Source organism: Ylistrum balloti, unplaced genomic scaffold, assembly GCF_031769215.1.
Source record: "Ylistrum balloti isolate Yb309-2 unplaced genomic scaffold, AGI_CSIRO_Ybal_v1 Utg369666, whole genome shotgun sequence".
NCBI classification, from domain to species: Eukaryota; Metazoa; Mollusca; class Bivalvia; order Pectinida; family Pectinidae; genus Ylistrum; species Ylistrum balloti.
Window position 1 is genome coordinate 254,015 of NW_026781914.1, and position 14,309 is coordinate 268,323.

A 14,309-nucleotide genomic window follows, 5' to 3' on the forward strand; every position below is an offset into this window, starting at 1 on the left:
TATGATTTTTCCTCTTTTTCTCTCACTACCTTTCCTTTGTACAAACTTTCGGAGACAGAAACTGATATAAGTTTTCGGTTTATTTTATTACTCCAGTCCACACTGTTAACTGAACAACTATTGCAAAATAAAACCTCTTAAAATAGGATACTGTTTAAACCAAACTTAAGACAATGACTTTTGGTTAAATTCGATTTCCTATCATTCCATTAAGTCCATTGAGATCACCTTTCAACACACGACTGTCTGCCGTCTCCATGATAACCGGGCATGCATACACAGGTAGGGACCCCGTCCAACAGACCACACATGCCATGAGTGTGACACTCAATATCTATCTCTGTCCGTCTGAAACGAGCCAGTCCATTGATATGTTTACATGTCATCTTCTCACTGCAATCCTCCGTCACAAACGTACCGCCAATCTGTTTAACAAACGTAACAAAAATTGTTTTGTGTTGGTTCCATAATTCATGCATGATGTTTATTTCATATATATGCCAATAATAGGTTAGGTACATGCGTCTTCAGAATGTAATAATTTAGATATCTCTTTCTTAAACACGTGCTCTACGACCCCTTCAACTCCGGAAAAAATAAACAGGTCCATGAAAAATATGTCTAAGTATGTTCAGCGCATAATATCGAGTCGATCAGTCTTATTCCACCAATGAAAACACTTGGAGAACACACACAGTCCACACTACGTATGTTTCACTGACCATTTACAACCGAACCTCGTTATCTCGAACTCGTATAACTCGAAGGCACTCTTTGATTGGAAGCATTTCGTCAGTCCCTGTCTAACTTTACACAAATTATTAAAACTTACTTCAATCGAAAATTCGGTTATCTCGAAATTTTGGTCACGCCGAGTTCGAGATAACGAATTTCGACTGTAATACTTATCTTGATAGCCTATGACTGTAATCGACCGAAAGAAGTCATATTTTGAACATCGATAAGATTGTTATGTTTTCGTATTTCCTTAAGTAATCGCTGTGAGGTGTTAGTTGTGTTTTCTAAAGCTTTCCGGTGTCTTGATAAAGAGGCTAACTGCTTCGAAAATTTGACATAGAATTGATTCATCATCGTATTACTACTCTTGTCATTATCGGTATAAATATATATGTATGCATCAATAGATAACCATCTGATACATATATTGCATCCGTGCAAAATGATTGCTTATGTGACACACTCCTTTATATTAAGCGATATGAATTATTCAAAGACTGTAAACAGACTCACAGGTACATAGGTTTCGATTGGACAAACACAACCACACATCTCAGGTTTGACGCATTTGTCTCCATCCAGGACGTACCCGGGCTGACACTCGCACCCATCAGAGGTCGGAAGATCACAGGTCTGATTAGGATGCATGCACGTTGCGGGACATCCACTGACTGTGTCCGAGTACCTCATATTTTCCTTGCACTTAATAGCTATAGAAACACAATATACATCACCAGTACTGTTAGCCAATGAGATCCTTTGATAAGCTGAAGATTACAGAAAAAATTCGATTACACTGCCAAAGATTAACTTAAATTTCAAGTTAGATCTTCAGTTATTGTTTGGTCTATAGTTCATCAATATCTTAACCCAGATTGATAGCCGATATAGGAAAAGAAATTACAGACGCTTTAAACAATTTAATGCGTAAAAAAGAATCGGATTTTTTTTTTTACTTACAACAAAATGTTGATGTTCTGTATCGTATGGTAAACCCTCTCTGGCTACATTCCAGGGCGAATTCCGCCATATAGGCTCTGATGATCTGTTCCAACTTGATTTGAAATTCAAAGTATCTACAAACATCTCGAACACACGCTTGGTATACACGTCGCGCTAAGTATGGGTAAAAATCCATGCACTTCCGGAACGGGCTTTCTACCCTAGATAAATCCAGCAGTCCACACATATCTGGTTTGGAAGCTGTTAATTTTCTCTCCTCACTACACAAAATTGTTGGAACCGAGATCAAGCATTTTCTGAAAAGAAAAAAAAATCCATCCTTAAAACATAAACATGGGTAAGACATGGATTTACACAAGATAAACATAAACAAGAGTGAGACACAGGATTTACACAAGATAAACATAAACAAGAGTGAGACACTGGATTTACCCAAGATATACATAAACATATGTGAGACACATAGTCTTAACTGAAATGGAAACGAGTTTCATATAAAACAAAACAAGTTCCATACCTTTGATTATTTTCAGGTCGAATTGCCTCTTGAACTATGTAGCTACCGGCTATAAGCATGTCTCTCTTTTCCGCTGGGTGGTCTGCCACGTTCTTGCCGTCTGCAGTAGTGAAGTCATCTTGCCCCACACCGTTACAGTTGCCACATAAACCCTTAAGTTCTCCGTGGTATCGTGACGGCACCCGCACCACAACGGCACCGTGTCCATCCCACCAAACAACAAGGCCACACTTTGTCCATACTACCAGCCACTGACCTGACATGTATATCCTAACATTCCCGTCAGCCACGAAATTCGGCGTATAACGAAGATAGCCATTCACCTTAAACGATTGTTCAATATATGTTAGATTAACGTTTTTTGGCTTGCATATAACGTCTAAAATAAGACGTGTAAAAGATATCAAATATGCAGGTTGTAGCTCCACAGCAATTTAACCGTTATGCATAGAAATTATTTTCAGGTGAAGCACTACGCTAATTGAATAAAATGTCAACCACATTCATGTTGTTTAAACAGAGACTAATGATGTTGTCCTCTGCAAGACCAGGGTCCCTATGAATAGGACGTCTATTGACATCACTAACTTACATAAAACTTGTAATCACTTCCCAAACTGAGCTTGGTGTCATAGATCTGTATATCAACCGATTTCACCCACGTAGACGAATTCAATCCCTCGTGACTGTTGTTTATTTTCACAGTGAATGCGCATGCGTCGGATGCTATGGTTGACTTAGTGAGAATATATCGGCATGCATTAGTAACATCGATGCTCTCTCCGTCGTGCGTTCGCACGTGAGGGTCCCCAGATGCAGTACATACACATCTTCCTGACAAATACATCACAAGAAGATTGACGTAATCGTCCTGTAACTTGGAGGTGTCAGAGAAAGGATAAGAGAATATATCACCTTTCTATCCCATCATTTAGAAACTGTAATGCATTGTATTTGGCGCAACAAATTTAATCGTATAATGACAATTTTATAAATTAATGTAATGAGAACATATCCATAACACTTGCTATATCAAGAAGTCAGAAATAGTAACTAGCGCAATCCTATTAAGCGCATTATTTTTAGTTCGAAGAGCGCTGAGATTGTCGATGAAACATGTAAGTTAACAGCATAAAGATTTCAACCGCATTCAACAAATATAAACCAAGCGATGCTTATATCTCCAATACCAAAAGATTACGGTACAAACAGAGATTCCTTTGCCAGTGGATATACTATAGACCTTCCATGTAGAACATCATTGTCAGTGTTTATTGTTTGTAAGCAATATTAAGTAAGATTTACTTTTACATTCCACTTCACCGTCACCATAGTAACCACCCTTACAAACACACCGTCCGTCATCACAGACAGCATTTTCAGCACATTTCCTTCCTCTACAGTATCCTTTAGCTTTAAATCAAGATGTATGAAAACGTCATAATCACAACACAAAATATTATATAATGCCAACAAAATGAATATGTTTAATATTAATAAGATATTTATTTTAACCAACAAGTCTTATTCAACAACATTCTTTGTAACAGATCTTAATTCAGTTAAGCATAATTCCAAGCGTTTCATCTACTTATGTTGATTTGTTACATACGATCACAGAAGTTGTAGCCGTCCCCATAGTAACCGTGTCTACAACCACACCGGAAGTTCTCACACGTTCCGTAATCCGCACACTTCCGACCTCCACACAAACCAAGGGCTGCAAACAAACCAAGAAAAAAAATGAAAAACAGCTTATATCAGAGACAGAATGCACCGAGACAAACTAAAGAAACCATTTCTATTTGCATTTTTATCTTGTACACAACGTTGCCTACCTGACCTTTTTAACATCTTGACGTGGAAGGAATTTAGTTTTAAAAACGGAAATAATTTTATAACCATTTTCAGAATACACCTTCTGCATAATCATTTCTGACTGTAAGAAAGTAACTTTGAAATGCAGTTTTCATATAGAGAGAAACACTATACGTACGTTCACACTTTAAGTATCCATTGCCATGGTAACCTTGGTGACAGGTACAAGTTCCATTGGCACAATCAGCATTTTCCACACATAAACGTCCGTTACAGAAGGCTGAAGTTCAAAAGATTTACGCACATGTATTTCAATATACATATACAAATGTCATTCGGAATGTTACATATTTCCTGGCATCATCAATAGCATCACATGAATAGGAAAACGTATGATAATTTTGCATACGTCACAACTTTCACCTCTTATTTATGCTATATGCGTATATTAGCATATTGAACAATAGATACTTTCAGAATACTCACGATTACATTTTTTATATCCATTTCCAAAGTATCCCCTTTCACACAAACACATGTAGTTATTGCAGTAGGCATTGGGGGCACATGGTAGGCCGTTACAAATGCCTTCAGCTGCAAATCGATATATACATGGTTACCTAAATTCTTCAAGAAAAAAATATAAACTTGTACGTTTCACTCCGAAATCACTGTGTTGTGATTCATCACTTGAATTCCTATTTTAGAAATACCGACAAGTCAACATAATCTGAATTCCAACTCAAATTCGATGAAACTAAGGCAATGTATGAACAAAAGATTTATACGGAGATTCCTAAAAAAATTAAAAGGAGAATAGGACCAAATATCCGGAAAGAGTTAGCGTTTTCTGCTTCATCGACGTCACACGCCGTGTAAACCTAGGGCAATCCAAGTAAGAAATGCCACGTTCTGGAAAAAAAACCAAGGTAAAAATAACGGAACACACCAGCAAACTAACGAGCATAACACGTCTAATTATATATTAAACAAGGAAATACATTTGTTTGTGGCGTGAAAATGGACCATGCTTTCATCTCTTTATACATTTCTATAATGCTATGTACTCAAATTATACTGTCCTGTACAATAATTCTAAATGATGCTCAGTGAATTCACTACAAAATCCTCAACTGTTTGGTATTTATTTTTTTTGAAAGCTTACGTTCACATTTGAAAAATCCATTTCCATGGTAGCCCTCTTCGCAGAAACATGTGTCTTGTCTGCACTCTGCATGGTCTACACATTTGCGTCCGCCACAAAGTTCTGATGATTGAAACAAGAATTAAATTTAGCTATCAACGTAATTTTCTGGTAATGTTTTATTGAAATTATTTTTTCTAAAATGTAATTAACTAATTCAACAACTGAAGTCACGATTGACTGCTTTATCAAGGCTACTGAATCTCCTTACAATATACTGTAGTATATCGCGAACCGTTACTGAAAGTTAGTAATATAAAGATTGCTACTTAATGAAGACAGGAACAATATAAAGACTGATACTAAATGAAAACAGATCCGATTGAATTAACAGTGGCGGTTGATATCTACTGTCACACATAGTAACTTCCTTCAACTATATTTACCTTCACAGCTAGTTACTTCCTTCATCAATATGTTGTATATCTACCGTCACACTTAGTTACATTCTGTTCTATATCTACAGTCACACTTAGTTACCTTCTGTTCTATATCTACAGTCACACTTAGTTACATTCTGTTCTATATCTACCGTCACACTTAGTTACATTCTGTTCTATATCTACAGTCACACTTAGTTACATTCTGTTCTATATCTACAGTCACACTTAGTTACATTCTGTTCTATATCTACCGTCACACTTAGTTACATTCTGTTCTATATCTACCGTCACACTTAGTTACATTCTGTTCTATATCTACCGTCACACCTAGGTTACATTCTGTTCTATATCTACCGTCACACTTAGTTACATTCTGTTCTATATCTACAGTCACACTTAGTTACATTCTGTTCTATATCTACCGTCACACTTAGTTACATTCTGTTCTATATCTACCGTCACACTTTGTTACATTCTGTTCTATATCTACCGTCACACTTAGTTACCTTCTGTTCTATATATACAGTCACACTTAGTTACCTTCTGTTCTATATCTACCGTCACACTTAGTTACATTCTGTTCTATATCTACCGTCACACTTAGTTACATTCTGTTCTATATCTACCGTCACACTTAGTTACATTCTGTTCTATATCTACCGTCACACTTAGTTACCTTCTGTTCTATATCTACAGTCACACTTAGTTACACTCTGTTCTATATCTACCGTCACACTTAGTTACCTTCTGTTCTATATCTACAGTCACACTTAGTTACACTCTGTTCTATGTCTACCGTCACACTTAGTTACATTCTGTTCTATATATACCTTCACACTTAGTTACTTTCTGTTCTATATCTACAGTCACACTTAGTTACCTTCTGTTCTATATCTACCGTCACACTTAGTTACATTCTGTTCTATATCTACCGTCACACTTAGTTACCTTCTGTTCTATATCTACAGTCACACTTAGTTACACTCTGTTCTATATCTACCGTCACACTTAGTTACCTTCTGTTCTATATCTACAGTCACACTTAGTTACACTCTGTTCTATGTCTACCGTCACACTTAGTTACATTCTGTTCTATATATACCTTCACACTTAGTTACATTCTGTTCTATATCTACAGTCACACTTAGTTACCTTCTGTTCTATATATACAGTCACACTTAGTTACATTCTGTTCTATATCTACAGTCTGTTCTATATCTACCGTCACACTTAGTTACATTCTGTTCTATATCTACCGTCACACTTAGTTACATTCTGTTCTATATCTACCGTCACACTTAGTTACATTCTGTTCTATATCTACCGTCACACTTAGTTACATTCTGTTCTATATCTACAGTCACACTTAGTTACATTGTGTTCTATATCTACCGTCACACTTAGTTACATTCTGTTATATATCTACAGTCACACTTAGTTACATTCTGTTCTATATCTACCATCACACTTAGTTACATTCTGTTCTATATCTACCGTCACTCTAACTTACGTGCCTCGCACCTTTATCTCTACCTTTACATTTAGTTACCCTCGGCTCTCCTCTGCTCTTTACCTACCTTCGCACTTCGTGGTCCCATCTCCGATATATCCTTGTTTACAACGACACACATAGTTAGAACATTCGGCATTGGCAGCACACTGTTTCCCGCCGCAATACTCCACAGCTGTTATGGTGACGTCAAAAATTAAAATAAAATATAAAAGAAGACAACTGGCAAACGTAATATATATATTTGAATCAGAATTGCCACTATTGAAAAAAAAACTCTCTTTTGAAAATGAAATCAAAATAAAAAAAAAACACAGTATAAACAATTATACTAGATAATAATGATTCAGGAAGACATTAATGTGTTTATAGAGTCATTATTAGATAATTACTATATAAATAATCTCTGGTTAAATTATGATTGTAATATCCAGTGTGTTTACTCTAGGATCCTGTCATGTCGAAGTTTCTTTACTTCAATATTTACATAATTTTATCACTTTATTCACATTCCTTATTTCATCGTTTTAAAGAAACTTATCTACACGATTTGTCTGACAACGTACATTCACATTTCTGGTAACCATTTCCATGGTAACCTTCCTTACACATGCAACTCCCTTGGGAACAGTATGCAAACGAAGTGCATTTTCTGCCTTTGCAAAGAGCTGAAATATAAGTAAAAGACTATTTTCTTTACTTTTGTCGTAATTCAATCACATACATTCATCATGAACTAGCACATCGTCTGAACACTTTTATCTAAGAAAATAAACAGATCTCTATATACATCTCCTTTCAAGGCGTCCATAAAATTATTGCATAATCAAAATAACACTTTGTACATACGTTCACAGAAAGTTCGGCCGTTTCCGACGAACCCTTCCTTACAAACGCACTGGAAGTTGGTGCATTCTGAATTTGCCACACATCTCTGACCCCCGCATATACCATTAACTGAAAACAGAAATATGTCGAAGTTGCTTTACGCTTTTAATTGAAATCCGTTTTTTCTTTATACAGATATTTTTAACGTCTTTAACATTCGATCTTATTTCTCTTCTTCATATTATGCTAGATTTATTATTGTTGTAAGTCATGTAAGATCTATAAACAAATACGTTAACACACCTTCACAACGGATATATCCATCACCATGGTATCCGGAAATGCACGTGCATTTGCCGTCGTGACATTCAGCGTTGTCAGTACATATCTGTCCACCACATATTTCTGTACAAGTGAAGATGGATTATAATTTCGCTTTATATGAAAAAGGCTCATACTTGTATTCGTATGGTACCTATAGAATTAAAGGTTTTATCATTCTTATAGCAGGTGATGTTAGTTTGTCTTATCATCACCATGATAACGACGCATTAAAACGGTATTAAGTTCAGACATTGAAAAAATATATTTTTTACTTAATTTGAATAGATGTGAAAATGTAAAGGAGTATGCTAAATGTGTGTAAATGAAACCTTACCGTCACACTCATCGTACCCGTCACCCCGATAACCCGTCATACAAACGCACTGGAAGTTAACACAATGCGCAAATGCCGCGCACGTTTTTCCGTCACAAAATCCGTCCACTACAATAATAAAAATTCATTTTAAAGATAAAGTTTGCTTGGTGCTTATATGCATATTGTTCTTGTTCTTTAAGAAGATTTTGAAGTGATATAAATATTTCGATACAGTTGAACTTTTATCGGGAATGATATTCTATAATACCTTCACATCTAGTATTGCCGTCTCCGTGATAGCCCTTGTCACACACACATTTGTCGTCGATGCAGGATGCAAACTCCACACACTTGATTGTCCCACAAAGGGCTAAAACAATAGAACATATTACCTGATTTACAAATTGCTATCACAAAACAATACTATTTCTGGTATGCGAAAAGTAAAGCGATTTGAAAATGTGTTGTTGTTATCAAGCCATAAAAATCGGATAATTACCTTTACATTTCTTGATACCGTCCCCAACATATCCTTGTTGACACTGACATTGGAAGTTCACACACTCCGCGTTCACAGAACATTCCTTACCACCACACACAGTAGTCGCTAAAATATATATCATACCATACTAAAAATATGTGATATGTTTAGGTGCGTATTTCAACAAACATATAAGTATCTTGCTAAATCTGTTTACTCGTCAGCAAAGAAAACGTATGTGGTCCTCAAAACAACTCTAACTGTGCGTTAAAACAACAAAGCGTGTGTTTGCTTAGATAGCAAAGCCACACTTACGGTATGTTTAGATAGCAAAGCCACACTTACAGTATGTTTAGATAGCAAAGCCACACGTACAGTATGTTTAGATAGCAAAGCAACACTTACAGTATGTTTAGATAGCAAAGCCACACTTACGGTATGTTTAGATAGCAAAGCCACACTTACATTATGTTTAGATAGCAAAGCCACACTTACATTATGTTTAGATAGCAAAGCCACACTTACATTATGTTTAGATAGCAAAGCAACACTTACGGTATGTTTAGATAGCAAAGCCACACTTACAGTATGTTTAGATAGCAAAGCCACACTTACATTATGTTTAGATAGCAAAGCAACACTTACGGTATGTTTAGATAGCAAAGCCACACTTACATTATGTTTAGATAGCAAAGCAACACTTACAGTATGTTTAGATAGCAAAGCAACACATAATAAACCTAACAGGGTTAACAATGTTAATAACATTCAATAAAATATCATAAATAAACAATTAAACACGTAAAAGCTAATAAGATAAACACAATAAAACAAGTTAAATCAACTATTACTCATGTCACAAACCTAAAATTCTGAACACTTACGTTCACACAATACGTGTCCGTTTCCGTGAAATCCTTCGGCACACTGACACTTGTTGTCCACACAAATGGAGTTAGCAACACATAGCCGGTCGTTACAGAGCTCTGTAACGTATCGACAATAACACACACGAGTGCAATAATTTACGAACTAAACAGTAAACACACTATTGAAGGTATACATAAAGTTTTTTTTATGAAAGCAAATCGATTTCACCGTAAATTTGCCAACAAATGTAAACTAAATGGTAGCTGAAGAGAGAGAACCGATTCTAATTTAACATTAATTTTAACAAGATTAAATATCTTTTCCATAATTTCCATGAACAAAATTTAAATATTATAAATAGAGTATTAATTTGTTTAAGGTTTTACAGGTGTGCCTTTTTGATACGCTGTAACACATACCTGTACATTTTGTATTGCCATCTCCACTGTACCCAGGCCGACACTTACACCTGTAGTTCTGGCACTCAGCGTATTCAGCACATCGATCTCCATTACAGAACCCATTAGCTGATGTCCGAAAAGTTATACATTCAGATGTTTCCATGACAGATTCATGCTTCAAGGCATATGTTTATGTTTTTGTCACTTGATACCAATTGACCATAAATTGTAAGACCTCAGTTTAATTGGTTATCAGTGTGCACCACTGGCACCAGAACACGTACCCAAACAATGTGATATTTCCAATCTGTAAAGTAGCTCACGAGACAATACATGTATGTCAACAGTTGGAAAAGTACCTGTTTGCTACCTCGTCCTTAACAATTAATTAATTTTCAAATTGTAGTCCTTTATGCAGAATTCGTTGAATCTGGCAGTAGAAAATTTTCATATGACCATTCCTGTGATTATGGCACTATTCAATGGTCATATGGGCATTCCCTTGTCTCGAGCAGTACACAATTTCATACATTACAATAACCTGTAGGTGCCTTTTAAATCATACTGATCTTAAATGAACACTACAATAGATACATTTGATGTAGACAAGAACTTACGTTCACATTTGATGTATCCGTCTCCATGGTAACCTTGTGTGCATTTACAACCACTTTCTGTACACTCTGCGTGGTCGACGCATGGTATACCCTTACAGATGCCTGAAATACGAAAAGTGAAAACAAAACCGCCAATAACATCTATACAGCTAACCACTAAGTCACTTACGACTTAAACCTTTACTTACGGTTTTCCTGTCATGATAGATATAGGGCATGTCCAGTAGGTGTACTGTGATCTACATATTTTCAACCTACAATTTACATTTCCAGCCATCTCAAGACCAGCAGGTTAATGACAACAATCCCTCAAATTATTTGTAGATATATTATTTCGTTATGTAAATGATGAGACAATAACATTGAACATTCGGTAATATCAGATTAAATATTATGTTTTGAAAATATTAAAACAAAAGTGGTCTTACGTAAACAGCGAGTGTAACCGTCCCCGTAGTAATCAGGGTCACACAAACAGTGGTAGTTCTTACAGGATGCATTCTCTGTACAAGTCTTCCCACCACAACTTCCTGATTCTTATAGAAAAAAAGGCAATTAAATGTCAATCTACATTTACGTCATTGAAAAATAAAGATAAAATGTTACAACAGTTGTCTCATATATACCTTCAATGTGTATGTAGGCGTCGCCACTGTACCCTGGGTCTCATACATACCTTCAGATTGTATGTAGGCGTCGCCACTGTACCCTGAGTATCATACATACTTCACATTGTATGTAGGCGTCGCCACTGTACCCTGGGTCTCATACATACCTTCACATTGTATGTAGGCGTCGCCACTGTATCCCGTGTCACATTCACACTTTCCGTCTATACAAGAAGAGTGATCTACACACGAGCGTCCATCACACAATCCTGTGAGAGACATCAAATATATTTCCGGAATTAAAATAGTACACACTTACCTACACATTGTGTGAACCGATACAAACCGTCACAAAAACCTATATATTTATATAAACAACCAGTCTTATACATCACTTATTTTTGTTACAAGATGTGTTTAAGAAACTGACGTCATAAATCAAACACCAACACGACTGACTCAAATATGAAATATATCTATATAGGCTTACAGACTAACTTCACAAAGTACATGGTGTATTGTACATCATCCTTCGATGTGTGTTTATTTTCCCATTAACAGTGTATAACAATATGTATTTGCTTACGTTTACATTTATTGTAACCATTTCCATGAAATCCTTTTTTACATTTACACACATAATTGATGCACTCTGCAAACTCTGTGCAGATTTTCCTTCCGCATAAGTATGGCGCTGTAATATAAATCAAATTTAAATATAAGAACAGGCACCTTTATGTGTTTCTAAATGCACAGAGAAGAAATACATTTAGTACACACATGACAGCTGAAACGTGATTATTGTTTAACTCTTAATGCTGATCTCCCAGAGTTACCGCCCTTTGTTTCAATCTTTCAGTACAGCGGTAAGTTTAACAGAAGAGAATGAAGTAACGTTGGTATACATTACTTCTGTGTGATGACAGTTGGTGACAAGTACTAGGAACATGGATCAAAAGTAAAAGTGTGTTTTACTGAGCCAATTCTATTTTTTTCTGAAGCATGCGTACTGTACAAATTAATACATTTATAACAAATGGTTGAAACTTAGAATTTACTTACGTTCACACAAGATCAAACCGTTTCCTTGGTAACCAAAACTGCACACACATTTGTTATCCTTACACACAGCATAATTCGCACAAGTTTGTCCACCACATAGAGCTGTATAAAAAATGGTAGATATTGAGTACCAAATGTAATACATTGAATCTTTCACTACGAAAAATCAAAGTTCTCGGATCTATTTTGTTTCGCAATTGATTCGATATTCAATGACGTGTTCTCAAAACCAATATGCAACTGACAGACAACCTAACAAGACACGATTTCGAAATATGCAAGTTGATGGAAACGATGTTTTATGGGGGAAAATATGGTCGTTATAATAATCCCATTGGATAATATTCCATTTCTTCATAATATATGTAGTTGGAAGTGTTTGATGTTTGTTGGTTTGCCTGTTGGTTCCGTTGTTGTATATATTGTTCTCATTTAAGGCACGTGACATTAATGACTTTGAACCAAAATTTACATGGCAAGTGTAGTTGACGAAGCAGAAGATACTTACCTGTCCGCAACACTTGTCTTATTCATCTTGTATTTTTTCAGGAGACTTCGATTAAATATTTCCTTTGTTCATATTTCCCCCTAGTTTTATTGAATTACAGTTTGAATTATGCTACAAGATGACACGTTGGTATTTTCTTTGCTGTTGTTCAATCTACGTCTCTAGAATATTTCATAGTGAAACTTCTTTATTATCTTCCAATGTAAAAGTTCTGTTCACATTTATTATATTTCAAAGTCGGTGAACCATACATTTATTTTATTTCGAAGTCGATGTACCATAAATGTTTCAGTATAAAACTTCACATTTATTTTAATTCAAAGTCTGTTTACCATACATGTTTCAGTGAAAACTTCACATTTAATTTAATTCGAAGTCTGTTTACCATACATGTTTCAGTGTAAACTTCACATTTAATTTAATTCAAAGTCTGTTTACCATACATGTTTCAGTATAAAACTTCACATTTAATTTAATTCGAAGTCTGTTTACCATACATGTTTCAGTGTAAACTTCACATTTAATTTAATTCAAAGTCTGTTTACCATACATGTTTCAGTGAAAACTTCACATTTAATTTAATTCAAAGTCGATGTAACATACATGTTTCAGTGTAAACTTCACATTTAATTTAATTCGAAGTCAGTGTACCATACATGTTTCAGTATAAAACTTCACATTTATTTTAATTCGAAGTCGGTGTACCAAACATGTTTCAGTATAAAACTTCACATTTAATTTAATTCAAAGTCTGTGTACCATACATGTTTCAGTATAAAACTTCACATTTATTTTAATTCGAAGTCGGTGTACCAAACATGTTTCAGTATAAAACTTCACATTTAATTTAATTCAAAGTCGGTGTATCATACATGTTTCAGTATAAAACTTCACATTTATTTTATTTCAAAGTCTGTTTACCATACATGTTTCAGTGTAAACTTCACATTTAATTTAATTCAAAGTCGGTGTAACATACATGTTTCAGTGTAAAACTTACGTTCACACTTGTTGTAGGGATCTCCGATATAGCCATGGTTACATTTACATTCGTAGTTGATACATTTAGCAAATGAGGCACATGTTCTTCCGTCACAAACACTGGCAGCTGTAAGTATGTAAGGTATCATTAGAATCACAATAATCTGATAGAGGAATTTC

At 35.3% G+C, this 14,309-nt stretch overlaps 1 protein-coding gene across 1 annotated transcript in view; it reads right to left on the reverse strand.

Moving 5' to 3' along the window:
• Window positions 1–224: 224 nt before the first annotated feature.
• The window catches only part of LOC132560165 (zonadhesin-like), a 66,202-nt gene continuing 52,117 nt past the window's right edge, over window positions 225–14,309 (reverse strand). Inside the window, exons 29-53 of the mRNA XM_060224820.1 lie at window positions 14,149–14,256; window positions 12,641–12,742; window positions 12,165–12,272; window positions 11,746–11,847; window positions 11,399–11,506; window positions 10,971–11,072; window positions 10,372–10,479; window positions 9,967–10,068; window positions 9,101–9,208; window positions 8,870–8,971; window positions 8,620–8,727; window positions 8,265–8,366; window positions 7,983–8,090; window positions 7,700–7,801; window positions 7,201–7,308; window positions 5,202–5,303; window positions 4,523–4,630; window positions 4,215–4,316; window positions 3,831–3,938; window positions 3,524–3,631; window positions 2,811–3,052; window positions 2,219–2,541; window positions 1,699–1,997; window positions 1,252–1,448; window positions 225–425 (exon numbers count right to left, since the gene is read on the reverse strand). Of these exons, the coding sequence (XP_060080803.1) occupies window positions 225–425; window positions 1,252–1,448; window positions 1,699–1,997; window positions 2,219–2,541; window positions 2,811–3,052; window positions 3,524–3,631; window positions 3,831–3,938; window positions 4,215–4,316; window positions 4,523–4,630; window positions 5,202–5,303; window positions 7,201–7,308; window positions 7,700–7,801; window positions 7,983–8,090; window positions 8,265–8,366; window positions 8,620–8,727; window positions 8,870–8,971; window positions 9,101–9,208; window positions 9,967–10,068; window positions 10,372–10,479; window positions 10,971–11,072; window positions 11,399–11,506; window positions 11,746–11,847; window positions 12,165–12,272; window positions 12,641–12,742; window positions 14,149–14,256 (3,368 nt within the window). The remainder of the gene's footprint in view (window positions 426–1,251; window positions 1,449–1,698; window positions 1,998–2,218; window positions 2,542–2,810; window positions 3,053–3,523; window positions 3,632–3,830; window positions 3,939–4,214; window positions 4,317–4,522; window positions 4,631–5,201; window positions 5,304–7,200; window positions 7,309–7,699; window positions 7,802–7,982; window positions 8,091–8,264; window positions 8,367–8,619; window positions 8,728–8,869; window positions 8,972–9,100; window positions 9,209–9,966; window positions 10,069–10,371; window positions 10,480–10,970; window positions 11,073–11,398; window positions 11,507–11,745; window positions 11,848–12,164; window positions 12,273–12,640; window positions 12,743–14,148; window positions 14,257–14,309) is intronic.